Raw genomic sequence first — 27789 nt, 5'->3', positions numbered from 1 at the left:
ACTTGGAAGGCAGATCACTAAGAAATAAGAAAACCCGTTTTCTGTGAGGTTTTCAGGCTGTATAGCCATGTAGGAGCCCCTAGTGGCGCAGCAAGTTAAACTGCTGAGCTGCTGAACTTGCTGACCGAAAGATCGGCAGTTCAAATCCGGGGAGCGGGGTGAGCTCCTGCTGTTAGCCCCGGCTTCTGCCAACCTAGCAGTTCAAAAACATGCAAATGTGAGATCAATAGGTACCACTTCTAAGGGAAGGTAACAACACTCCATGCAGTCATACTGACCACATGACTTTGGAGGTTTCTACAGACAACGTCAGCCCTTCGGCCTCGAAATGGAGAAGAGTACCACCACCCAGAGTCAGACACGACTAGACTTAATGTCAGGGGAAACCTTTACCTTTACAATAGTCCTTCCTCTTGGCCTCCCCACTCCCCACAAATGCCCTTGCATCTTTCACCTAGACTGCTCCACCTCCCCCTACAGTAGTGTTTCTCAACCTTCCTAATGCTGTGACCCCTTAATACAGTTCCTCATGTTGTGGTGACCCCCAACCATAAAATTATTTTCATTGCTACTTCATAACTGTAATTTTGCTACTATTATGAATCGTAATGTAAATATCTGATATGCAGGGTGTATTTTCAGTCACTGGAAATCCCAGCAACTATAACTACCAAATGACAAAATCAACCCCCCCCCCCCCATGAATAAATGGCATAAATACTCAATATGCCCAAATGTGAACACTGGTAGAGTTTGGGGAAAATAGACCTTGTCATTTGGGAGTTCCAGTCACTGGGATTTATAGTTCACCTACAATCAAAAAGCATTCTGAACCCCACCAACAATAGAATTGAGCCAAATTTCCCACACAAAACCCCCATGATCAACAGAACATACTGTGTTTTCTGATGATCTTTGGCGACCCCTCTGAAACCCACTTCCAACCCGATCAGGGGTCCCGACTCCCAGGTTGAGAAACGCTGCCCTACAGTCTTTTCTTGGTTCCCTTATATTCTCATATTGATTCCTTCACTTAATTCAACAACCTCCTGCCATTAAAATTCCACTTTCTTATTGCTGTGATCATATCTAGCTTACAGTATTTACTGGATACGGATGAAGCGGACTATTTCCTCCAGATGTGTATTAATAGAAAAGGCATCAGTCTAGTTGAGTATGCTGTGTCCAATGCAAAAAAGCGGTACACTTTGATCGGTCTGGTTAGAATAGCAGACCATATTTTATTCCCAATGTAGTGAGAAGAAAGGATACAAAGAAGGCCTCTGATTTTCTGAATGCCTTTGGTAATCCTAATACATATTTTAAATACTTTTCTTACATCTAGCCTGTGCCATTGTTTTTCTAAGGGGTGTGTTCAGTGAGGACAGAATGAAGGAAGTAAGAGGTTTGGACTGGGAAAAATAGAATGTAGGCTTTATCTTGGATAGAAGCCTGTGTTCTGAGGCAGAGAAACTGTGTCAGTGTCAAATTCACAGCACAATGGACAGGGCGACAGCCTCCAAAACCCTTCTGGCTGAAGTGACAGAACCCAGAAACGGGGTCGAAAGCTTTCTATAATTATTGCTTGCAGAAGAGGTTTTTGTTTCATTACCCTGAACTGAAATAGTGCAAAATTTATCAGCAGAAAAATATACAACTTTATTTACAACATAAGATGAAATATCTTATGTTTGTCAATATTCCTTCCACAGCATTTGAAAGACAAACACAAAAACTTACTTTTTCTTTTTCGAAGAAGCCATTTCCACACTAAGGATGACAAAGACTCTTGCCACGGAGCGCAAAAACCTCATTGTGACAGAAATTGCTTCTTCTCTGCGACCTGGTGTGTATTTGTTTTGCAATTCTTTTACAAGAGTCCCCAGCAATGTATCTAAGAGCTGTAGAAAACAAATTTTAGAGCACCATATTGTTGAGTGATTTCATAGCCAGAATCACTGGGCTGCTGTGAGTTTTCCCAGCTGTATGGCCATATTCCAGAAGCATTCTCTCCTGACATTTCACCCACATCTATGGCAGGCATCGTCAGAGGTTGTGAGGTCTGTTGGAAACAAGGCAAGTAGGGTTTATATATCTGTGGAATGTCCTAAGATGGGAGAAAGAACTCTTGCCTGTTTGAGGCAAGTGTGGATGCTGCAATTGATCACCTTGATTAGCACTGAATAGCCTTGCAGCCTCAAGGCTTGGCTGTTTCCTGCCTGGGGGAAACCTTTGTTGGGAAGTGATTAGCTGGCCCTGATTGTTTCTTGTCTAGAATTCCCCCAGGCAGGAAGCAGCAAAGTCTTGAACCTGCAAGGCTATCCAATGCTAATCAAGGTGATAAACCTCAGCATTCATACTTGCCTCAAACAGACAGGAGTTCTTCCCCCCACTCTGAACATTCCACAGATATATAAACCCCACTTATCTGCTTTCCAACAAACCTCAGAACATCTGAGGATGCCTGTCATAGATGTGGGCAAAACATCAGGAGATAATACTTCTGGAACACAGTAACCCAGCACTCATATTGTTAGATGACTATAAAAATTCTTTAAGCAAAGTTATTCATGTAAGAGTACAATAAACATACCATTACTTATATCTCCAAATCAGTTAAAATACAATTTTATTGGCAAATCAGATCTGGACAGCCTGTTATCTGGACATTAAACGCAAAATGCGCCTTACCAATATGTCTGCTGTACACTTAACGATCAGGCAGTGTGTAAAACAGTCCAGCCGAATTGTACCACTTTGCTGATTAAGATACACTTGTTCTTCTGGCAAAAGATGACCAATCCTACTGCTTGCACTAAGACTTGGAAAAAAGTGGAAGGAAGTAACAGAAGAGGAAATATAGTGTAAGTTGTAAATCTATGAGACAAAGGTCAGTTTCCAATTGTAATTGAAACAAAGGTGGTAAATACACACGGGTCTTTGTTCTCCTGAGAACCAAACATGATCATAGATTTCAGTGCATTCCAGTCTTGCAATACACGTTCCAAGGCAAGCTGTGCAAATCGTGGAGGTTCCAAATCATGATCAGGCATATCTGAATCTAAAGTGCAAGTATATAAAGGAAAAGCATATCAGTAGCTATTGCAAAAAGGTTTGTACTGAAAGAAAATAAAATCTTGCCAATGGGGAAAAAATGTCCTACCTTCAGGGTTTGCAGTTTTACGATTACGATCTTCCCTAATTCGTGGTGGTCGATACTGGCAGTGTTCTACTGTTTGCCGTGCAACGGTCTGTACTAAGAACAACAGAAGATGCTCTCCCCTGTTGAAAAAACACACATGTACAGAGAGAGGTATGATGGGGAACTATACTGGAATTTTCAGAGGGAATCATTTGTAGTGAAGAGAAACCTACCTGCTATTTGGCAAGGTGACAAGGTTTGTGGTAGTAAGCAGTCGAAAAAGAAGATCAAGGCGAGCTGATTTTTGTCCAGCAATTAAGGTTTTGCATTTGCATTTTTCCCAACAGTCACAGTATGCTGTAGGAGATGTGCGTTTAAGCCTGCAAAAAGAATAATTAACTAGATCGCAAATTTATGCTACACATCTACATAATTATAGAATCAAGGTTCAGAGCCAACATGCCAATTTAAAAATCTGATCATCCTTCCTACCAAGATACATTAATCTGAATATCACCTTCCAGGTCGCTTTTTAAAATAAAATAATTATTATTTATTATTCACTGTATTTATATCAGTCATGGGCAAACTTCGGCCCTCCAGGTGTTTTGGACTTCAACTCCCACAATTCCTAACAGCCTACCAGCTGTTAGGAATTGTGGGAGTTAAAGTCCAAAACACCTGGAGGGCTGAAGTTTGCCCTTGCCTGATTTATATACTGCCTTTCTCATTCCTGGTGGGACTCAAGGCAGTTTACAACATACTAATGGCAAAAATTCAATGCCAACATACAATAAAACAAAGAAATCATAACATTGACTTAAAAGCCCTTACTAGTGTAAAAAGAATTATGACTTTGCAGCTTCTCTTCCAATCATTAGTCCAAAGCAAACTCAATCTTTCCACTCTCTATTGTGCCACTTATCAGTAGCAATGTAAACTGATGAGAAAGCTGTCCAACTGTTTACATTTCCTTTCCCTATCTTTAAAAACAGGGAGCAAGGCCTAACATCAACGTCAACTTCCTGTGCCATCTGCAGAATCAGTAAACTTTAGATAATTGTCAGAGCACTTAAGAAAAAGGAAGATGTATTGTTTTCAAGCAGAATTTTAAAAATAATTGCTTACATTCTACAACAGCCTATTGACAGATCAATTTGGAATAGAAATACACATACTTGCAATCATGACCTTTATGGCACACTCTGGCACACTCTGTGCAACAGCACAGGGATTCCAACAGGCCACATGTTCGGCATTCAAATATATCCTAAAAGAGGATGAAATTCAGCATTTTAGAAAACGAAATCCTGAGCAGATATTTGTAACAATCGGTCATTACAGGTTGGGCAGTTCACTTTCTTTTTGAATTTTATAGAATGAAACATTACGATTCTAGAACTGGAACTGGAAAAGCACATTTATATCAGAAACTGCATTAAGGATTAAGAAGTTGCTTTATCATTTGCATGCATTACAAACTGATGCCCATCTCCAGTCATATTATGAATGAGACATGTAGAACAATCACAGGATGTCTCAAACCCACACCTGCTGATAAACTCTATAACCTAGTGGGCATTGCCCCCCGCCCCCGATGTGTGACGAGAAGTTGCTGCCAATTGCAAGAGAAATAAAGTTGAACACTGTGAAGGCCACCCATTGTATGGCTATCAACGTCCTCTCAGTAGACTTAAATCAAGGACAAGTTTCATGAGAACCACCACTCCTCTTAATGTTCCTCCAGAAACAGCAAGAATATCCCTCTGGGCAGCAAAATCAGGCAATTCCAACTGGATGACCCCCCCCCCCCAGGGTCTTCCTCCAGGGGCAAGACAAGAATGGGCAACTTGGAAGTCCCTGAACAGACTCTGAAGTGGAGTGGGCAAATCAAAAGACAATCTGGCAAAATGGCACTACCTAGAAGAATCCTCCACCTCGTGCAACTGTGAAGCAGATCAAACAATTCAGCATCTGTATGCTTCCCCACAATGCTCTGCCTCATGCACAGAGGATGGACTGTTTAAAGCTACAGACAATTCGTTCGCTGTTGCCCATTTTTGGTCTAAAATTATTTAGCTGCTTATGCTCCCTTTATTTTATCAGTTTTATGCTTATTTATTTATGCAATGCTTTTGGCACAAAATAAATAAATAAAGCCACATTATGTAAAAATGTACCATTAAGCTTCCACTGAATATATTTCTCCAGAGCCAACACAACTACAAATTCCAGAGCTCTTCCATTTCGTATTATTTGTCCATGAAGAACACAGACCTTACTATTCACAACCGTAAAAGTGCATTTCCCACACCTATCCCTAAGGCTCCTCACAAGAGCTATTATTGACATTATATTCAATGGAAGTCCTTTCATATGTAGGAGATTTTGTTATGGAGTTGGTGGTATATTTTGCAAATTTTAAACTTTGAATTAAGATAGTCAATTGAAAAACTATCTATAATGTTAAATCACTCTACAGTGGATTGAAGAATTGTGCCTTTGTAAGAGAAACTCCAAGTGACTAGGCTGCACCATAAACAATTGAAAAAGAAATGGAAAATAATGGGAACCAAGAAAATTGAAGAAGAAAACAAAATAATCCAGATAATAATAGTCTTAACCCTATAATAGAGCAAGCACGAGGTAAGTTTCAAAAATTACCTGATTGATATGCTCTGCACCAGTCCATGTAAAGCTACAAGTATCATTGCAACATAAAACATACAAAGGAGAATCATCTGGATTGGTGCCAGCTGGACAGACCATTCCCATAAACACGTCTTCTTCTTTCTCACTTGATGTTGCTTCGGCTTTTTTTTCCAAAACAAAAGAGAGGGTGAATTCAAACCATGTTTCAAAGTCTAACTGAAGAGCATACAGAAAACCCAAGTAACGTGAACAACTAAACAGTAAGACAGTATTTCAGCATATTCATAATCCTTGAGGTTTATTATAGATTTGGTTTAAATTATATTGATTGCATTACATGACATTCTACCCAGAAAAATATTTACTACCAATCTTCTTGAAATTAACTGCTTAATAATAATAATAATAATAATAATAATAAGGCGACAGCAGAATTGATGAGAAGCAACTGGAAAAGCTTACACAATACAAGGATTTAAAGATTGAACTGCAAAGACTCTGGCACACGCCAGTTAAGGTGGTCCCAATGGTGATCGGGACACTGGGTGCAGTGCCTAAAGACCTAGGCCAGTCCTTAAAACAAAATCAGCACTGAGAAAATTACCATTTGTCAGTTGCAAAAGGCCACCCTACTCCAATCTACATACATTATTTCCTGATACATCACACAGTCCTAGACACTTGGGAAGTGTCCAATGTGTGATCCAATACAAAAACCAGCATAGTGATCTTGTCTGCTGCATACTAATCTTGTTGTGTATTAAATAATAATAATTTTATTTCTTACTCGCCTCTCCGTGGCTCAAGGCGAGTTATAGAATAATTAAAACACATAAAATTTGGGGGGGGGGGCACAAATATATATATTAAATTGTATTTCTATAAAATATATTAAAATACACAAAACTAAGATTAAACAAAGGACATGAGTTTAAAATTCATGCTTAAAACTGGATGGGTAGGCCTTCTGGAAGAGATAGGTGTTATATAACTTTCCTTCAATAACTGTTCACAATTATTGCGATATTTTGAAGAAGAAAATAGAAATCCAGAAGATATCAAAGCACAACTTTCCACAAGAACTCGAAAATAATCACAGGCAACTGCTTCTAATAAATCATTAACTGCGATAAAAAGAAGTCAAAATGAGATCTTTGAATCAGCCGCAAGAAAACCAGACTGCTGTTTTCAATTTTCACATTTTATAATTTCCTTTCACCTAAACGTTTAGGAAGATAAAATTCCCAAATATTAATTATGCACATTAACAACTAATAACCAACATCACATACCTTTGGCAACTTTTTGTGCAGTTTCTAAAATGGTAATTGCAGCAGGATATGCTCTGCCACTAACAGCGGACATAAATGGCGTCATGCCTCTGGCATCCCTAAAATCAACAATAACAATATCATTTTCAGTTGAGTTTAAATAGCAATCATTCAAGTTTAGCAGAAGAATATTTTTCAGAAATTACCTCTCTATTTTAAAACCTACATTAAAATAACAAAAAATGGTACAGAAACAAAAACAATTGAGGGAAAGCTTTTTGCAAGCACAAAATGAAATAGGGAAACATAAAGGCTTTTTTAAAGCCTGGAACTTGCTAAAAGACAACATGCAATTTAATGGGAATGTACATGAAGATCTAGAGTACCTTTAGAATGGATATGAATGAAGCAGCAATTCTTATTTCACCTACTAAAGTTCCTCTACATGAGGACAAGGGAGCCAGTTTGGGAAAGTGGAGTAGATCTTACTTTACATCTATAAAACAGTGAATGGCATTTGGGGGTAGGGTAATTCCCTGACATCAATAACTCCCGAGGGGAAGCACTATCTGGAACTTCTTTAACAGTAATTGGAAACAAGGGCCCTTTATGGCCATAACTAGCTCCACATAATTGTCTTCTCAATGAAGCAGAAATAATGTTGATATTGTCCTTCATCTTCATCTCTGAGGTGGACAAACCAAAAAGGCACATTATCTCTCTCTCTACCTTCTCCCAAAGAGGGTGAAAACATTACGTGAAACGCTTACTTGGCTGATAGCAATTCCCGAAGATAAGGCTGTAAAACGACACTGTCACATAGCAGTTTCAGTATGAAGTGAGCATTTGCCTTCCTGTCCTTTGATTCCACCACAGAGGGTTCTGTAGAAGGACCTTAAAAAAGGAAGAAAAGCATTCAGTGAAGGAAAACTATCTATAGGAGCAACACACTTTAACCAAAAACAAATCCAAGGAAGAGAACTGTATTTGATGATTCTCTTGCAGTTGAAGTATATTGGAAATGTAATGTTCTAGAAAATTATTACTCTCAGTGTATATACAGGATTGCAAAATTCACATATTAAACCTAACAGAGATAGCAAACAGCATATTTCAAAGCATAAAGTGGTGCAGGTAAACTATATAGTTATCATATATACTTGAGTATAAGCTGAGATTTTCAGCTCTTTTTGAGGTTGAAAAAGTCCCCATTGGCTTATACTCAAGTCAAGGTTATTTTACTCTGTTGTTATGATGATTATGATGATTACTACTACTTTTATTATTTTTCTCTATTTGTTATTATTATTATATTTATTATTTTCCTCTATTACTACATTTATTATTTTACTTTATTTATTATTGTTATTACATTCATTATTTTACTCTATTATTATTATTTCATTTATTATTTTACTCTATTATTGTTATTATTACATTTACACTATTTTACTCTATTATTATTGGAAGGATACATAAGCACATTTACACTGAAGGTTAGAATAATGATTTCATCAGAGTTGGGCAGTCTTATCTTAAATTACAGTTTTACGTAAATATTCAAAAACATTTAACCTACTACTGCCTCAATTAATGTAATTTTATTGGTATCTATTTTTATTTTGAAATTTACTAGTAGTTGCTGCATTTCCCAACCTTGGCTTACACTCGAGTCAATACTTTTTCCCAGTTTTTTGTTGTAAAATTAGGCATTTTGGCTTATATTCGGGTCGGCGTATACTCAATTTATTTATTTGGAGTGCTTCTACCCCGCCCTTCTCAACCCCCTAGGGAGGACTCAGGGCGGCTTACAAAAAGGCACAATTCGATGCCTAACAATTCACAAAATACAATACAATATACAATATGCAATACACAAATTTACCATATAACATCAACAATTATAACTAATTAAAACAGTCAAACAATATACTAGAAGCAATAAAATCATCTTGTGGTCAATGTTCGCCAATTCATAGTCCGTAATCCATCTAGCATTGTCATTATCCTTTCCTACTCTGGTCATCATTGTCCATCTGCCAGTTTACCCGAAGGCCTGGTCCCACATCCAGGTTTTTAGCTTCCTTCTGAAAGCAAGGAGGGATGTTGCTCTCCTAATCTCCCCCGGGAGTGCATTCCACAGGCGAGGGGCTACCACCGAGAAGGCCCTGTCCCTCGTCCCCACCAGTCTCGCTTGTGATAAAGGTGGGGCCGAGAGCAGGGCCTCCCCCGCAGATCTTAAACTCCAAGGTGGGACGTAGAAGGAGATACGTTCGGACAGGTACGCTGGCCCGGAGCCGTAAAGGGCTTTGTAGGTCAAAACCAGCACTTTGAATTGTGCTCAGAACTGGATCGGCAGCCAGTGGAGCTGACATAACAGGGGGGTGGTATGCTCCCTGTATGATGCTCCGGTGAGTAATCTGGCCGCCGCCCGTTGGACTAATTGAAGTTTCCGAACAGTCTTCAAAGGCAACCCCACGTAGAGCGCGTTGCAGTAATCTATTCGGGATTAAACAAGAGCGTGGGCCACCATGGCCATATACTCAAGTATATAGAGTATGCATCTTTTAACAGAAAAAATAATGTTGCAAGTTCCCTTCATATGCAGGACAAGCCCCTTATCTGCAGGACCGATATATGCTATTTCACTTATCCACGGTTTCACTCATTTGGTTAGGGACTCCTGCACAAGCTAAACTCTTTTCTTGATACTTCCGTTGTTTTCCCACTGAAAAGAATAGGGTTTTCTATTATCCATTGTTTCATATATCCATGTGAAATCCAAGAATCCCCAACAGACATGAGAGTCATACTGTACAAACAAAAATATTAATGGGAAGTTACACTGTTAGATTATGGTATCTAGTATATGACAACATATAGAAGCACACAAAGTAGTCCTGTCTCACCTGGAATGGTGGAGGTGCTGGGTCCTTGACCAGTGCCTGTTGTTGCTGTCGTAAGAGAGCCAACAGCAGGAGCCAAGATGAAATCAATGTCACCATCTTTTAGTAAAAAAGAAAATCAGTATGTATAACAATACATAAGATACATCCCCGACAACATGTGCAGTCCATGCTAAATAAGTAAACTGCATTCTTATATTTTATTTCCAATCAAATATTGTTCAGCTAAATTGTTGTTAAAGTTAGGGCAAACTGCATGTGATCATTTTGAAAGAAGAATTATTTCCCCAACAAGTTGCAATTCTAATTTTAAGAGCAAAAATGTGTAAGAGCTCAAATGAATTGAACTAGCATACTGCTTCACATTTTATATTTGTACTGCTCTTCTTGCAAGCTTACCAGGATCCATGGCAGGGGGCTCAGGAACCCAGCTTGGAGGAGCTCTTGGAGGAGAAACGGGATCCTGATGATCACTTGATGAAGCTCCAGCTTCATGTCTTCCTAAACCTGCTGCTCTCAAAGATCTTCTCATCATTTCTCTCAATCGCAAACTAAAAGTAAAATTAAAATCATGAGGCATTTTGAATGTTTCAATTTGAGTCTTGGTTTTGAGAGGTCATAATCAAAGACGATGACAACAACAACAACAATAGGAGGAAGCATATTGTTGTTACTTCAGGCTATGTATTATATTTTTATACAGAGATCAATATCCTTTGAATGCCTCCACACTAATCACAAAACTAATACATATGGTTTAAAGAACCAGGAAATAATGTATCCAATAAAAAACAAATACCTAAACACAAAGATTATCTCATAGAGGAAAATTCTACACCATATAGAAGGAAGATACAAAGGAATGACCAAGGATAACTTTTCAAGTTAGATGTGAATGAAGGCTAAATAAATCATGAACTATAACAGATGTTTGGAATATATGAAACCATTTTTAAGCTAATCTGTATTTCATACACTGTGAACTCTAAAAAATTAGCAAAGTCAGTTGTATTATGGCATCATTACAATCATAGAAAAGTTGAAGTAGCTCTTTCAGTCCTTTATGGTGTACTGGTAATGTGCAACTAATCATTAATTTTATAATACTAAAACGTTTTTTCCAGTTAGCTTACCTTCTGCTGCTTGAGGACCCTGCACGATTTCCTGGACCATTACTTGACACCACTGAAATAGCATTTGCAATGGCTTCAACAGCAGATAACCTTTCAGCAAATGTATTCCTTTCTGAGCGCTCTGCTTCTGAAACATAAAGAAGAAAATTTGTTCCTGTTTTCTTACTAATCAATGTTATAAACAATTTTTTCCCTTTTTTCTGTTTAGGCTCTATTGTCTCAACCTTATGTACTTTAGGAACCTCTATATTTCTAAATGGCAGGTACTGATTTAATCAGTCACAATAATGATACACAGAACAGCGTTTGTGTTATGATCTAATTTATTATTTTATTTTATTTATTTGCTATATTTATATACCGTCCCGCTCAGCCTGCAGGCGCCTAAGTGTTCTTCATCTTATTAAGATGGATTTTACAAAGTACACTTCAGAGACACTTTATTTGATTCTAGAAGAAATTGCCAAAGTTGAAATGAGTCCTAAAACAGTAGGTAGCAAGAGACATCCCCAAATATGAGGGTACTCAAAACAATTCAACAATCCATCTCTGATTGGTGGAAGCTTAGGCTTATTACCATTTTTATTTCTACCTCTGGTCAAACAAAAAATAGAAAAACTCATGTCATGACATCTTCTCTTTTATATACACACACTTTATTTTTCCTCACTTTTGTTCATTATGGCTACATTACATCATGTTCACATCTTTACCTCTGACCTTTTCACCAGATTCAGGGGGTCCTTCCACACAGCTGAATAAAATCCTACTTTGAACTTGGATGTATGGCAGTGTGGGCTCACATAACCCAGTTTAAAGCAGATATTGTGGGTTTTTTCTGCCATGATATTCTGGGTTATATGGCTGTGTGGAAGGGTTCTGGGATGTGTATAACCGTAAGTCTCTAAAGACACTTTAGTCCATCATCTGCAGTTGAGACTCCAACTCCAACTTACAGTTGGAGTCTTTCTGTGATTATGCTTGGAAGCCTAGTTTGGTTACTCAAAAAAGTGCTTCAAAACTAAATGATGATAATAGTCTTTCCTAGCAAGCCGAACAGATCAAAGTGAAAGTGCACAGCTGTTCAGGCACTAACCTTGTTTCCAAATGAAAGTGCAAAGTATTGTTCTGAACAGAAACTTGACACCATCTTAAATATTCCTTTTCTTTTCTGTCAAGTTCTTTCTATTTTCTTCCCTGTATGCTGGTCCTGGATACAGTGTACTCGTTCCTTATAAAGACTTACTGTCCTTACATATGTATGAATGAATAGAAAGTATCTCAAAACAGTTTTAAACAACTTTTGCTTATCTTCCAAGCTTCCAGATGAAATTACAGAACTCACCCTCTTCTTCTTTAGTTTCCTTATTACTGGTTGGAAAGCACACAGAAACACAAGCATGCAGAATATTGCGATTTCCATCACATCTGTGGCCAAGGAAGGTTTGCAGCACTTGTGGGTTCTGATCCAACACAACTGCTTGCTCAAGGTTCATTAGATATTGTCGGCAAGCCTCGTAGTCACATCGGAGAATATGCTGCATTAAGGTTTGCTTCTGTACTCAGAAATATTAAGAAAAATGAAATAGAAGCAGGTAAGATGTCTTTGTTCCATACAGTTTGTTTGAAGACAATGCTTTCCTGAATATCCTGTCACTTAAACTGTACAACCTGCCAAAAACCAGTTATGTAACTTGCTTAAATGGTTTAAAAATCAGTTTCAGAAAATGCTGCTCACAAACCCTCTCCTATCCCATTTAAAGGAGATGGGGTATGCATTTCAATCCTCCAGAAAAAGGAGACTACATACTAATCATGTGTATTTGGGCCAAAAGCCATACCAATTTCGGGCCTGTTTTCGTCTGACCCCTCATTTTGTTTGCCAGAAAGTTACCTGAAAGAGGAGGGGTGTTTTCTGTTTCATTTGGCAGATATTTGGCTCATTGCCTACAATGGGAAACTGTAAAGGCTCAATACTTAGCCACTTTAACGTCTATCTGCATGAAACCTACCTCAGCTATAGACCTCATTTACAACTGCAGGCCTGCTAAGTTTCAAAACAATTCACCAATTACTGATTTTTTAGAATTATTTTAAGTTTTAAACATAACATTCTTTGAAATAAGAAAAACCGCAAGACAGGGTTTTGGGAATTGTAGTCATCAGTTGTGTCCATTCTCAGTCAATCAGAGCATGGACAACACCAGACTTTTTACTGGCTGAGAGACACACACAGAGAGAAAAATTCAATTCCCATCATGCTTCTAGAGGAACTTTCAATGGCCACTCTATGTTAGTGCCACTGGAAAAGCAAGTTCTAAGGAGCCTCTCTGGAGGAGGGATTTTTCCAAGAAAAAAAATGGAGGAGGCTTCTTCTGGGGAGAGAAAAAAGACGCCACAGATACCCTTGATTCAGGTATTTTGTAGACTTAACTCTTTCCGAAAATATAATCTCTCCGAATTCGTTACACTGGTCTTTTCATTTCATTTTCGGAAATTACATGAAAATGGCCCTCTGAAAACTACTGATCTTTTCTTTAACAGTGATTCAGGCCCAACTCTACTACATACATGTACAAGATTACTCAAGTTGATTTTTGCCCACCAATCCACTTAAAATAGAAATGAGATAATAATATAAGACCAGAAGCAAAGATCAAAGATTAGTTCTATCCACCAATAAAGATCAAGTATATCTAGCATATTTATAGAATGACCACTAAGTTTGTCAAATCAAAGACTGCAGACATTTATAACAGGAAAAATAGATATGCCATCGGAAGTAAACCCCAAATTAACTGAACAACTATAATTTGTAGCAATAGGAGTAAACGTTTACATGACACATTATAATTACGCAACTTCCAAGTCTGAAAGTATTATCGTTAGGTACACTGAACAAATCTGAAGTGAACAATTTAAAAGTGGAAGCTAAAATGTCTAATGAAGAAACCGATAGATTTAAGTTACCTCCACAGCCATTATGATGATAGCAGCTTTCTTTTTGATGGTTGAATTAGCAGGAAGATTTGTTAAGGAATGAACTCCCATTCCCAAGCTGCTAATAGGAGGAAGGTCAAGCCAGTCAGGATCCCTTATTCCACCCATGCAATCTTTTGCCATCGGATATATAGTTCCATTTCCATCTCTAAGAATGATTGGCGATTCCTACATTAAAAATGATATGTATACAATTCAAATATCAGATGTTTTCCTATTCTTTTTTGTAATTATACCACAGCACATGCACATATCTTGTTTAGGATTATTCTTCTCTATCTGCTCTATTGTATGCTTGAGTATATATTTTGGGTCATCTCCTACATTTCAAGGGACCAGAAACCAAACTGGGTAACAGTTGAGGGAATTGGGTATATTTTGCCTGACAAAGAAAAAGCTGAGAGATGTTAGATATCTGTAACTATCTGAAGGATTGTTATGTGGAAGAGGCAACTAGGTAGCAGAGATCTCTGCTGCTCCTAAGAAAAGAACCCAAAACAAAGCATCCGAATGAAAGAAAGAACATTTCCATTAAACATTAGGAATAATTTCCTGATTGTAAGAGCTATTCAAAAATGTAAGGCAAAATCGTGGGGGAGACGACAATTACTATCTTTATGCTTCATATCTCTACATATTATCCAATCTACTTTCTCTTTTTTTCTTTCCCATTCCTTCCACTCATTTATGGATCAGTAGCATCAAATGTCATGTTATTACTGATGATAAGATATTAATTTACTACCCTGTTTGAGAAAAGCTTCATGAAACGTTAAGGCTATAATCTGTTACAGCAAAGTGGGAGGATAAAATGCATCACTCTGAAAGGCACAAACCTGTCCAGCAGTGAAAATGGCAACGCTTCTCTCATTCTGCCCAAGGAAAGCAATACTGCTAGTGGGGAAATTATTTTCCTGTTCTGCTTTTCCCGTTGCAAGATCAAAGATGCAATATCTAACCCAGTTTCCAGTCTTCAAGACAGCGTGTACTCCTGTGCAAAAAAGATGGAGATCAATAGACTTTATTTCATCAGATTCATATTGCACTCTTTTTAATATGCATCCCTTAATAAGTGTCTAGATAACTTCAAAAGGAAACAGGAGAAAAACTAAACCAAAAGAAAACTCAACCTTACCTTTTGAATCAACATTTACTGCTAGTATTTCTGTTTTCTCAGGAATACATAACTTTTTAGGAGTCCTCTGAAAACAATCTGGAACTTTTGGTGTTCCACCAGTTTTTACTACCTGTAACAATAGATTATAACTTTGGTTAAACATATAACATCAAGATGACAATAATTCACAATTTCTTTGTCTCCTGCATCTAAGTAAGGTACAGAAAGATCTCTGAACACTTAGGTTCCTCTCAGCTGTCACTGGCTGACACCATCTCTCCAGATCTTGGAATTTACTTCTTGGACTGACAACGGAAGTCTTAGAGGTAAAAAGAGTCCATGAAATAATGTTTTCAAACTCAGAACCTACTAGTCTGATTGACACCTAATATAATCATTGCATGTTACAGTTATGAATTTAAAGCAATTTTATGTTAGGTATGTTCTTTCGCCTGTTGTGCATATACTTGATCGGTGATTTTATGGATGAACACAGGAGATAACAAGAGTCAAGGAATGCTGTTGGTATGGGATGATTGACATATGCATACACTCTAAGCTCTGGCCTCAGAAGAGATCAACCAACAATATAAATTGCTGATTGTGTTATTAATATACCTACCTGGAGTTCGTCTATTCTGAGCAATCGGCAATCCTGGAGAAGGGAAGAGGGATCAGGATCCAAACCAGAGCTACTTGTACAATTTGCATTAGTGGATGTCCCTGGAAATTTTACTGCAACATAAGCCCCATCTACTTTTAGCACCTGTAAAAAAAAATCAACAAAACCCTCTGAGTTGAAATAGACCACAAAGCTCATGGCACCTGTTTATTATATTTTTAATTCTACCCAACTGGCAACTGCTCCAAACAGAAAAAGAACATGGACTCCTGCCAGATGGCACTCAGGAAGAACCCAATAGTGTAGAATTGTTCCTTGTACCATCCCAGGAATGACGTTAAGTATACAGTGTTAACACTCAAAAATCACACAAACCCAATATATTTCTTAGAAAATCTTAAAATGTTGCAACCACTGTCAAAGTGATCCACAAAACTAGCCACAAATTCCAAGAAAGGCCCATAGCAATTCAGAAAGCTGACAATTTTCTTTCTAAAATAACAAAAACAAATTGGAAGATAGCTAGTTAAGTGTACACTGCTGCTAATTCTTTTTTCCATTTTTATATATCATCTGTAATTTAAAACACTTGTGGAGCTAAAAGAAATAGTGCAATGAACTTCACAATCTCTATTTTACTATGCTGAAATTAAATAGCTTACTGAAAAGGTAGTTTATAATTTCTTGCAGCATGATTCACTACACATATGAGCACATCTACCACGTTTGCCTTTTTGTGATTGGAATGCACCCTGAGTCCCTTCAGGGAAATAGGGTGGAATATAAAGTTGTTGTTGTTACTATCATAGTACTGAAGCTTTGTAAAGCTACTAGGGTAAGAAGTCATACTAGAAATCCCTGACAACATTAATCTCTTGAAAAACAAACTGGATCAATTCATCATGTCATCTTCCAAAGAAACAGCTTTTATCCTTGCAATACCTACAATTTCTCTTTGGTTATTTTAATTTTATTGTCAAATATTTGTAACGCAGCTTGATGAAAGCAACATGCTGAAAAGGAAGTCCATACAAAGGAAGTGGCAGCATATTAGCACATTCGACTATTTCCGAATGAGCTACTTAAAGCACTATAGCCACGTTTACCGTAAAATCACTTGCCTATAATTAAAAGGGGATAAAAAGTAATTTTTGAAAAAAAATAAAGTATTTTATACCAACCTTGCCAACAGGAACATTTTTAACATCTTCTACAAACACAACCTCCCTAAGAGACCATTGCTCTTCATTCACTTTCTCCTCTTCCTTTGGAGCTGGTGTAGACCGCCGCCGTTCTTAAAAAGGAATTAAGTAGCAAACATTAAAATGGTTTGGGTGACATTTCTATAAATTGTAAATTTCTTGTACCTAAATAAGTCCATGTAAAATAACTTCTTCCATGAAACACTACAATATACATCTTCACTTCAATGGGAATAGGCACAGCAATTCTGTTACACCCGAATCTCGATTTCTCTTTTTTCATTCTTTTAACAAATCTGAAGCCACCGTTTGAAGTTAATTCCTCACTCCAGATTTTTCAGAGAAGTTGCATATTTTAAGCTATGTAATGCTAGGAATGACATCTAGATGTGGCTGTAACAGGAAGCTCAAGGTTTCTTGTTAGTTCAGTTGCCCTAGTTGCTTGGAGGAGCCAGGATATAAGAGCAAGAAGTTCATGAATGATGTCTGAACTCTCAGTAATTGTAGTTTATCATTATACTCAAAAATGGCTAAAGTAAAAATGCTGCACTAGAAGAGATATGTCAACACCACAGATCAAGATAAAATGAAACAGAAAAGACTACATATTTCACTTAAAATCTAATTTTGGTATGTAATTTGTATAATGCTGTTCCTCATATTAGAGATAAATTCAGTAATTATATGTGGGTACTTAATACAGCTGGCACACATATCCTCATTGTGGTTTTATAATAAAAAAAGAGAAAATGGTGTTTTCCCATTGAAGAACTTACTGTATGGCATTGATGCACTGCTTGCTATTGAAGAGGCATCGCTACATGTAGAAGCTGGAGAAGGTGGTGGACCCATTTCAGTTTTCACAGGTTCCTGTTTGCTTTCAGGCCTATAATTTTGTATAAAAATAATTAAATACATTAAACAACTTGCACACCTCCTCAAATCTAAAATCTATTATTTTTATTCAGAAGTTACTATGATTTTCATTTCTTGCCATGTCACTGCTATTTTTAATTTTATGCTGGCTTAATATTTCACTTATTGCACTACACAGAAATTCCATTTAATTTAAAAGTGTTTTGAATTTTGTGTGCAAACATTCACCATTTAGTGTAATTTTAGTATCTTCTCCTGTTTCAATCCACTGAAGAGTACTCACTTTGCCTCTGTTGTTTTATTAGCTTTCTCCATATTCTTTAAACTTTCTGGTGATCGGAGTTGAAACCTACAGCTGTCATTCATATTCCAAACCGATTCCATTAAAACACCAACTTTAGGAATTCCAGCACTAATTGAAAAAGCAACTGCTCCAGCATGGTAGAGAGGATTATTCCTTAAACATACCTACAATAAAGAAGGGAGGCAACCAACTTTTTACATAAAAAGAACCATCAAACCTAAAAAATAAAAACATTCTCCAGAACAATACATTTTGATGACATCCATCAACAACTGCATACATAAATCATAATATACATTATATTAGCTGCAGAACATTTGTATAACACTGTTCCATAACATTCAACATCTAGCTTTCAGGTAAGCAAAACATTAAAGCAAACAGCAATTGCAAAAAAAAGTCAGTTCAAAACTTAAGAGGACAAGACAATGACAAAGCAAGAAAGAGGCCAACATTTATTTATTTATCGTGTCATCAGCAACCATTGTATTACAATTCTAACAGAGCAAAACAAACACAGAGATTAAAAAGAAAAAGAAAAAAAAGAAAGAAAGAAAAGAAAGAAAGAAAGAAAAACCACACAGATTTTGTAAATTTGGTATTTGGTTAAATGTCCTTTGACCAGTATCTGGCCACTTGGAGTGCCTCTGGGGTTGCCGCAAGAAGGTCCTCCATCGTGCATGTGGCAGGGCTCAGGGTGCATGACATGACATGAGAGAAGCCTCCTCGCAGGATTGCAAGACATCCGGGAGTCCCCTGGGCAACGTCTTCGTAGACGGCCGATTCTCTCAACCCAGAAGCAACCAGAGCAACCAGAGAAACCAGAGAGGCCAACATGATTTTAGCCAGGACAAAGCACAATGCAAAGTGTGGGCAGTCATCTCAATCAGGGCAACTGGCAGTCCTACTTTAGAGCACCATCTGCTGGCATATGCATTAGTTTATTACAATAATTGAAACTCTCATTTGTACAGGGCAGTATACAAATAACAATAAATTATACTTAATTATATAGGTACTTACACTTTCAAAAAACAGAAACAATTATAGCCAACAGGCATAAATATTGTGCTAGTCTTTGGCACACAGGATTTAAAAAAAACCTGAAACACTCATACAGTCTTAATTTCCTTGAAAAGCTTATAAATACCCCACAGTTCAGTCTCCACATACCTGAGTACCAACAGTGATATTTGGCATTGAAGAGATACCAGCACTAGACTTAGGCTTCTTATTTTTGGCTCTGGCCTTTTCAAGCATCTTCTTCCTTTGGCTAAAAGGAACGACACCCCTAAGAGGAAAAATAGAATTTTACCCATGCATGGATAAGGTTTTTTGATATTCCGACTACAATTTCTAGACTTAAATATGAGGAGATAGGGTATGTCACCAGAACAGCCACTAAAACCACCACAGTTGCAAATACTGTACACAACTTTGTTTTCTACTTGCTTGGTTCTTATGCAGCCTCCCATACAAGAGAGCAACAAGCTTCAGCATGTTTTTTGAAATGTGGAAACATTTAAATACGCAATCCCAGGTTTCATTTTGAAGTTAGAGAACTGTTCTATGGCTATACTATGCTTTCCTGGATATACAAATCTCAGGCTCTCGTTCCTAGTACACACTTTAGGTACCTGAACATTGGAAAGCACTGCTTGAACTTTTCCATTACATGCCTGCTTCTTAGCACATTTTCATGAGGAAAACCTCCAGGAAATGCAGATATAACAACCCACTGCTTGTCAAGATAAGGCCAGACTGATTCAAAACCATCTGTACAAGATGTGTAAGCATTTGAGATTCACGACTATCAACTAAAGTAATAGTTGTGTGTTAATTCCATTAATAGCATCCGTCTTTCACAATCATTTATTTATAGATTCTCTGCCATATGCACTGGAATAAACTCTATAGTAATACTGTGAAGGTTTACTGCAAAATCCTTTTTTAAAAATCCAACTATTCCACACAATTCAATGTTTTAAGTGGAGCCCCCGGTGGCGCAGTGGGTTAAACCCCTGTGCCGGCAGGACTGAAGACCGACAGGTCGCAGGTTCGAATCCGGGGAGAGGCGGATGAGCTCCCTCTATCAGCTCCAGCTCCTCATGTGGGGACATGAGAGAAGCCTCCCACAAGGATGATAAAAAAAAACCATCAAATCATCTGGGCGTCCCCTGGGCAACGTCCTTACAGACGGCCAATTCTCTCACACCAAGTCATTCCTGACACAACAAAAAAATGTTTTAAGCATAATAACAAGCTTCTTTTTTTCAGGAAACAACCTCTGTACTTCACACAATAGGATCTGTGTGAATAATCCTAAAAGTTAAAATCCAATCCATTAAGAAAAGCTACAAGTGTCTATCAATCTGACAAAATGATGGACTGCATTTTAATATGCCACGATCTCCTCTGAAGATGCTAAATAGTTTAAAAATATAGGCTCTTGAAATTATAAATATATTGAAATATGTACTTACCACCAGTATAAGTTATTTTCCAGCTGGGCACAGGTATAAAGGGCACAACAATGCAGTGAAACTATGCGCTCTCCTTGAAGCTCAGAATAAGTCTGTGCTGTATGTTCTAGTTTAGAGGCAACAGAACTCAGAGTTTCATCTACCCATGTAGCTACCTAAAAATGAAAGAGAACATGCTTTCAATAACTTGGGCACATTTTTGTCTGAAAGTGCCTGTTATTAACAGTCCTGCTCAGATCTTGCAAACTTAAGAGTCATGAATGGTTTTACTAGCTGGAAACAAAAAAAAAGTGAGAATAGGATAAATTATGGTGAAATCCATGAATTGTGTTATGAACTCTGCTCTGATTCTTCCTGGTATGGGTTCTACACAGGCAATGGCCCTCCTCCTACATTTTATACATAGGATTAGCTCAACATTTCCAGTATCTCTCCCATTCACACCCACTGAACAAAAATATTCACAAATGTATTCCTTCTTAGGCAGGAATCCAATCATTTCAGAATAATGATTAAGAGGTATTATAGGTGAAAATGTTGATCACCCACCAGAGAGCACAAGTTGTTTCAGATAGAAATGATCATCTTTATTTAGTGATCAGATCATGTCACTTTAAAAATACATTTTAGAAAATTCACAGAATTGATGAGTGTTTCATACCTTATTTAAAGACAGAAAATTTGCCATCATATAAGGTGAACTTACTTTTAGGGTACAACTTTAAGCATTTTAAAAAGACAAGAGCTATATAAAAGTCAAACAGTCCACCCACTATTTTATGAAGCCAGTTGAAAAAATAACTTAGCAAAAAGTTTATTTTAAAAAATAATCTCTGCAAATAATTTCTCAAACTCAACTTTTTTCCCAAAACATGGCAACAGGAGATTGCCACATTGCTGTGTTTATTCTCAATGTTTCATACCTTATTGTTTTCTGTAGCAACTGTTGCTCTGATGCTATTAGCAGAAAGGAGGACTATCTTCTCATTAGTTAATCCCAAAGACCCTGCTCGCGGATGATGTATTGAAGGATTCTTTGAAAACAAAAGGAATTTGATAGTGTTTTAGTCTTATGACTGCCAAGAAATTAAATCTAGTATCTCCCCCGCTTCCATCACTGATGCACAAATTCTCTGCCATCCTAAAGATAATAGTATACTTTTCCCACATAAGTTAGTTACTGCCACTGACATAAAGCAGACTATTACAAGTTAGGTCTAAGAAGCTTAGTAGAAAGAGCCTCACTTCAATCTGATGGCTGTTTCCTGTTCAACTATGATGGCTCTCACACTGCACTATTGCTGAGGGAACAAAGGGAAAATGATATTTCAAGGAACAGCCTGAGAAGCTACTCTGGATTCTCCTTTGCCATCCACAGCAGTGATCCTATGTTAAAATAAGTAAACTGCTGTAAAAAGGAATATTACTGTTTTTAAAAGTCAGCATCAAGCCTAAAGGGCAGAATGACTATAAGTCTGGTCAAACTGGAGGTTTTCTCTATGAAGAATAATTCAATTTTACTGTACATAATTCAGCATACCTGTGCGTTCCGGTATGGTTCAGATTCACTCCACTTCCACTGATAGAGTTCCCCTTTACTGCTCACTGCTACTAGTTCAGAATACAAAGCACCAATAGAAATAAATTTCATTCCATCCTATAAATGCAAAGAAAGCATGTTTAAAACCTCAACTTTGCAACTTGAAATCTTCAGATCAATTCTATATTCATTACATGGTTTAAAAAAACCCACTGACAGTTTCTTGACAGTCCACCTACTCCAGCTAGCAGTATAAATGAAATGAAATATTTCTTATTCAACTAAGCTCCTCTACAGGTAAACTTTGTTAAATTTATCAATCATAAATTAACTCCTATTAAAGCTGGATTCCCATTTACTGTGAGGACACATGAAAAAAAATCAATTCACCAAACAAGAAATGGTAACAAAGTGGCAAGTAACTGAAACAAGAACTTAACAGTTGCCAGGTCCAAAACAAACCAATTTTTCAAACAAACTACAAACTGTGATTTAAAGACATGGTTTATTCCTAATCTCATATGATTTTTTTTCTGGGCTGAAATCTCTTAAGTTTTACATAGGTTGTTCTATTATTCCTTCTCTGGACTTTTTGTACAAGACATCTTTTTTTTCAACATGCTGTATACTGACATTTACACTGTTGAAGGAGAGTGTAGCATTATAGCAACAATGAAAAAACATGCAACTCATTATATTATTGTAAGTTAGTGCACCAGGGTTTTATCTTAACAATGAAAAAAAGAAAGGAACAGAGAGCAAAGGCTAACAAGATTACATCTGAACTGAATACCTATGCTGAGTTACCTTTGTATTCAACTTCATAGTCTTCTGATAGCATTTTGTACCATGCAGTTAAATGTTTTAACCTTTCCACAATACGTAAGACACTGTGCTTCAAATTTTAGTGAGGTATTTTGTCAATCAATAAGACTAGACTGCATTTCAGACATAAATGTGTGGCCAGTTCTCTCTCATGTCAAGCACTTAATTCTTTCTTGCCCTAGTCAGAAAGATCACAACTAATGTCATAGCTAGCCTTCATAAATTTCATTAAAACCTAAGAAAGAAGCCACGCAGAAAGCTTAACATGTGATTTATGTCTATACAGAATAAAGATCCAGGAGATATAAAGGTTGCTTACCTGTAACCGTATTTCTTCGAGTGTCAGTCCGTGAAATCCGCACCTATGGGTTCTTCCTTGCGCATGCGCAGAAACTCGGAACATTTCTAAGTTTAAAGAATTAAAAATGATTATTTGAGCCACCTAGGCCCCGCCCATTCCCCCGCCCCCCCGGATATAAGTGCCGAGCGGCGCCGCCATTATCTAGTTTCCGGCGCTAAACAGCAGCCAGGAGAATGGCATGACAGAGGGGAGGACGGGCGGGTCGTGCGGATTTCACGGACTGACACTCGAAGAAATACGGTTACAGGTAAGCAACCTTTATTTATTCTTCGTGTCGTCCGTGAAATGCGCACCTATGGGTGAATAACAAGCTACTGACCTGGAGGTGGGTCATGCCACACAGGAGAAAAGAACTGCTCTGCCGAAGCTAGCATCTTGCTTTGCCTGAATGTCAAGCTTGTAGTGAGAGGCAAACGTGGACGGTGTAGACCACGTAGCTGCTTTGCAAATCTGGTCCAAGGGAATTCCCTTGAGGAATGCTTGAGATGTAGACACAGAACGGGTCGAATGTCCCACGAGGTGGGACGGAGGGTCTTTCCCTGCGAGTTGGTAGGCTAGACGGATGGTTGCAACAATCCAGGAGGCCAGTCCTTGAGAGGACACAGGCTGGCCAAGTACGTCTTTCCTGTATTTCAAAAACAATCTGGGAGACTTCCTGTAAGCGGAAGTTCTATGTAAATAAAAGGAAAGTGCTCTTTTAACATCAAGGGAGTGCAGAACTACCTCCAACTGGGAGGATGGGTTGGGGAAAAAATTTGGTAGAACAATGTCTTGTGACATATGAAAATGAGAGACCACCTTAGGAAGGAACGTGACATCGGTGCGGAGGACAACCTTGTCAGGGTGGAATCTTACATAAGGAGGGTCTGAACGGAGGGCCGTGAGTTCGCTGGCTCTCCTAGCTGAAGTAATGGCCACAAGAAAGGCCGTCTTCCACGATAGGTGGGAGATATCATTAGAGGCCATAGGTTCAAAAGGTGGTTTGGATAACTGGGATAGCACTAGCTCCAGGCTCCACTGGGGGGGAGGGGGGGAGACAGGAGGGTGGATATTTTTGTAGCCTTTAAGAAATAATTGTACCAGATGGTCCTGAAAAAGGGACGGCAACCCGGACTTTCTTCGGAAAAATGAAATGGCTGACAGGTAGCATTTCACCGAAGAAAGGGAGAAACCCTTGGCGGAGAGGTGGACAAGGAAGTCTAAGACAAAGGGAACTGGAGCAGAGATAGGGTTGTGTCCCAGTGATTGAGCAAAGGATTTGAAAGAGGACCATTTATAGTCATATGATTTCTTGGTGGCAGGCTTATGGGCCGCCAAAAGTATACGGGAGACTTCATCAGAAAGGCCTAGTGTGGTTTGATTCTCCACGCCGTTAGGCGTAGAGATTGCAGGTCGGGGTGTAGGACCAGGCCGTTCTCTACTGTGAGAAGGTCCGGGGTTTGGCTGAGGTGGAGGTATTGTCTGTTGGAAATTTGAAGAAGGGGGGCAAACCAATGTTGTCGTGGCCACCAGGGTGTGATTAGAATGCAGTCCGTGTTGTCTTGAATTATTTTGGCTATGACTGGGGATAGGAGGGGGAGCGGTGGGAAGAGGTAGAGGAGGCCGGGCGACCATTGGAATAGGAAGGCGTCCCCGAGACAACCTTGGGATGCGTGAGGGTGGAGCCGTGCGCAGTAGAGTGGACAGTGGTTGTTTACTGGAGATGCAAATAGGTCTATTCTGGGTTCGCCCCACTTGCGTGTGAGGGCTTTGAACTGCCTGGGGTGGAGATGCCACTCGTGGTTGTTTTTTGAGGATCTGCTTAGAGAGTCCGCCAGGATGTTGTCCTGGCCTGGTAAGTGGATGGCTGTGAGGAGGACATTCTTCAGAATGCACCACTCCCAAATTTGTTGTGAGATGTGGAGGAGTGTGCGTGAGCGTGTTCCTCCCTGTTTGTTGATGTAGTATTTGACAGAGGTGTTGTCTGTTATTATTTGTATGACATGATTGGACACAATGCGTGTGAAGGCCCGAAGAGCCTTCTCCACTGCCATCATTTCTAAGGCATTGATGTGGAGCTTCTGCTCTTGTGGGGACCAGTGGCCACTGATCTGGAATCCCTTGAGGTGTGCTCCCCAACCTGAGTTGGAGGCGTCGGTTGTGAGGGACATGGAGGGGCGGGGATGGTTGAATGGCATCCCCGAGAGAACATTGTGTTGCTTTGTCCACCATGAGAGTGACTGGAGGACAGGGGGTGGTGGTTTTAGGACCCGTGACTGGGGTTCGTGGAGGGGGTCGAACGCTTTGAGAAACCAACTTTGGAGGGGTCTCATTCTTAGACGGGCAAAGGGTGTTACACTTGTGGTAGAAGCCATATGGCCAAGGATAGATTGGATAGCCCAAGCTGATGTTTGGCGGGATTGTTGTAGGGTTAGGATAGCCTGACACAGATTTAGAAAGCGATCTTCTGGGAGGAAGGCCTTCTGAAGTGTGGAGTCTATTATGGCTCCTATAAATTGGATACGTTGTGTTGGGGTCAGGTGAGATTTTTCGTGATTCACAACCAGACCCAGATCCTGTAAAAGAGATAAAGTATAATCAGTATCCTTGCACAGTTGTGAACGAGAGGATGAGCAGAACATCCAGTCATCCAGGTAAGGAAAAACTGTGATGCCTTGCTGGCGGAGGTGTGCGGCTATAACAGACATGCATTTGGTGAATACCCTTGGAGATGTGGAAAGTCCGAACGGGAGAGAATTAAAAGAGAATAATTTGTTTTGGACCGCAAAGGTAAGGAACCTGCGGTGGGAGTGTCTAATTGAAATATGGAAGTAGGCATCTCGAAGGTCAACCGTGGCTAACCATGAGTCCTTGGGAATGAAGGGAAGGATTTTGGGGAGTGTCACCATACGAAATTTACGTGGTGTAATGAAAGTGTTGAGTTTACGTAGATCAAGGATGGGGCGTAGGCCACCATCTTTCTTGTCCACCAGGAAATAACGGGAGAAAAAGCAGATGTCTGAATCTTGTGAGGGAGTAGGCGAGATGGCGCCCTTTTGAAGGAGAGAGTGAATCTCTTCCCAAATGATTTGGGAAGGTGGTGTTAGCAGTACATTACCCACTGGGGGATAATTGTCAAATTCTATGGCATAACCCCTTTCAACGATGTCCAAGACCCAGGTGTCCGTGGTTATGGACTGCCATGTCGGAAGGAAGGTATGTAGTCTGTCAAGGTATGTAAGTGGTTGGGTGTGGGGTGGTGAGGGAGTGTCGGTAAGTGTAGGTGTGCTAAAAACGGCGTTTGTTGGTATTGGGGGGCCTGGTACCACGGTACTGACCTCTGGAAGGCAGGGGCGGTCGTCTTGATGATGTGGAGGGGTTGTAAGGTCTCTGTCGTCCCCTGTAGAATGAGGTGTTGTAGGGCCTATTGTAGTATTGAGGACGGTAATAATAGGAGCCCCATCGTTGGCGTTGGTAGGAGTATGGTTGATGGTCATACTTGTATACTGTTTGTTTCATTTCATGGGAGTGCTTTAACTGAGAGTCTGTTTCAGGATTGAAAAGGCCTGCCTCATCCATGGGGAGGTTTTCAATCAGGGTGCGTTGTGATTGAGAAAGGATAGCTGCTCTTAGCCAGGCGTGGCGACGAAGAGCCACTGATCCTGCAATAAGTTTGCCTGCGGTGTCAGCAATATTTTTGGAGAGGTCTTTTTGGAAGGAGGCCAAAAGGAGAGCTTCTTGTTTAAAAGCTGTGGCTAGAGGTTGTTCAGTTGGTGGTAACAGGTCTAAATAGGGAGCAATTTTGTTCCACAAGGCAGTCTGGTATACACTCATGTATACTCCATAGTGAGCCATGCGCGCAAAGAGGCATGCTGAGGAGTAGAACTTTTTGGCCATAGCATCCAACTTTCTTCCTTCCTTATCAGAAGGAGAGGTTTGGTTAATTTGAGTTGGTTTAGGCTGAGCATCAGTCACAACAGAGTTTGCTTTAGGCATTTTAGCAAGCCATGAAGCTGAGGAAAGGTCAATACGGTATAAATTTTCAGGCCTTTTAGGAGTTGCCGGGACTGAAGCCGGGGCAACTCCATTATTTTTGAGAATTTTTAATAAGTAAGGTAGAGTGGGCAACACAGTGGATGAGGGTTGTTGTTGTTCAGTAGAAGTAAAGCATGGATCAGCTACCGTATCGGTAGGCTCCGGAGTAGCTAAGTTTAAGGTTCTAGCCAGCCTTATAAAAAGGGCTGAGAATTTTTTGAATTCCTCCAAATTTTTGGGGGAAGGATCAGGCTCAAGTTGGTTATCTAGAATGGCAGGTGTATCATCATTAGATTCAATGTCAATGGTTTCTGAGTCTGGCAAGGGTGGGTTGTTGGGAT

General features: G+C 39.1%; 1 protein-coding gene across 7 annotated transcripts in view; it reads right to left on the bottom strand.

Annotated features, from left to right (window-relative positions):
* Nucleotides 1–27789, bottom strand: part of UBR5 (ubiquitin protein ligase E3 component n-recognin 5) — an 84980-nt gene that overhangs the window by 25734 nt on the left and 31457 nt on the right. For 5 of the 7 annotated variants that reach the window (XM_060775684.2, XM_060775689.2, XM_060775690.2 and 2 more), the window contains 24 exons: nt 22249–22365; nt 21632–21742; nt 20709–20863; nt 19399–19516; nt 18205–18389; nt 17822–17931; nt 17025–17137; nt 15844–15987; nt 15240–15351; nt 14941–15095; nt 14075–14272; nt 12450–12660; nt 11105–11231; nt 10371–10522; nt 9975–10070; nt 7836–7959; nt 7087–7184; nt 5807–5955; nt 4321–4412; nt 3376–3522; nt 3164–3282; nt 2935–3061; nt 2692–2821; nt 1741–1901 (listed from right to left, as the gene is read on the bottom strand). In XM_060775684.2, coding sequence (XP_060631667.2) covers nt 1741–1901; nt 2692–2821; nt 2935–3061; nt 3164–3282; nt 3376–3522; nt 4321–4412; nt 5807–5955; nt 7087–7184; nt 7836–7959; nt 9975–10070; nt 10371–10522; nt 11105–11231; nt 12450–12660; nt 14075–14272; nt 14941–15095; nt 15240–15351; nt 15844–15987; nt 17025–17137; nt 17822–17931; nt 18205–18389; nt 19399–19516; nt 20709–20863; nt 21632–21742; nt 22249–22365 — 3251 coding nt within the window. The remainder of the gene's footprint in view (nt 1–1740; nt 1902–2691; nt 2822–2934; nt 3062–3163; nt 3283–3375; nt 3523–4320; nt 4413–5806; nt 5956–7086; nt 7185–7835; nt 7960–9974; nt 10071–10370; nt 10523–11104; nt 11232–12449; nt 12661–14074; nt 14273–14940; nt 15096–15239; nt 15352–15843; nt 15988–17024; nt 17138–17821; nt 17932–18204; nt 18390–19398; nt 19517–20708; nt 20864–21631; nt 21743–22248; nt 22366–27789) is intronic. The other 2 variants (XM_060775688.2, XM_060775686.2) reach the window with 2 other exon arrangements.

This window comes from Anolis sagrei, chromosome 4, assembly GCF_037176765.1.
Source record: "Anolis sagrei isolate rAnoSag1 chromosome 4, rAnoSag1.mat, whole genome shotgun sequence".
Lineage (NCBI taxonomy): Eukaryota > Metazoa > Chordata > Lepidosauria > Squamata > Dactyloidae > Anolis > Anolis sagrei.
This window is presented reverse-complemented; position numbering and strand designations above follow the sequence as displayed.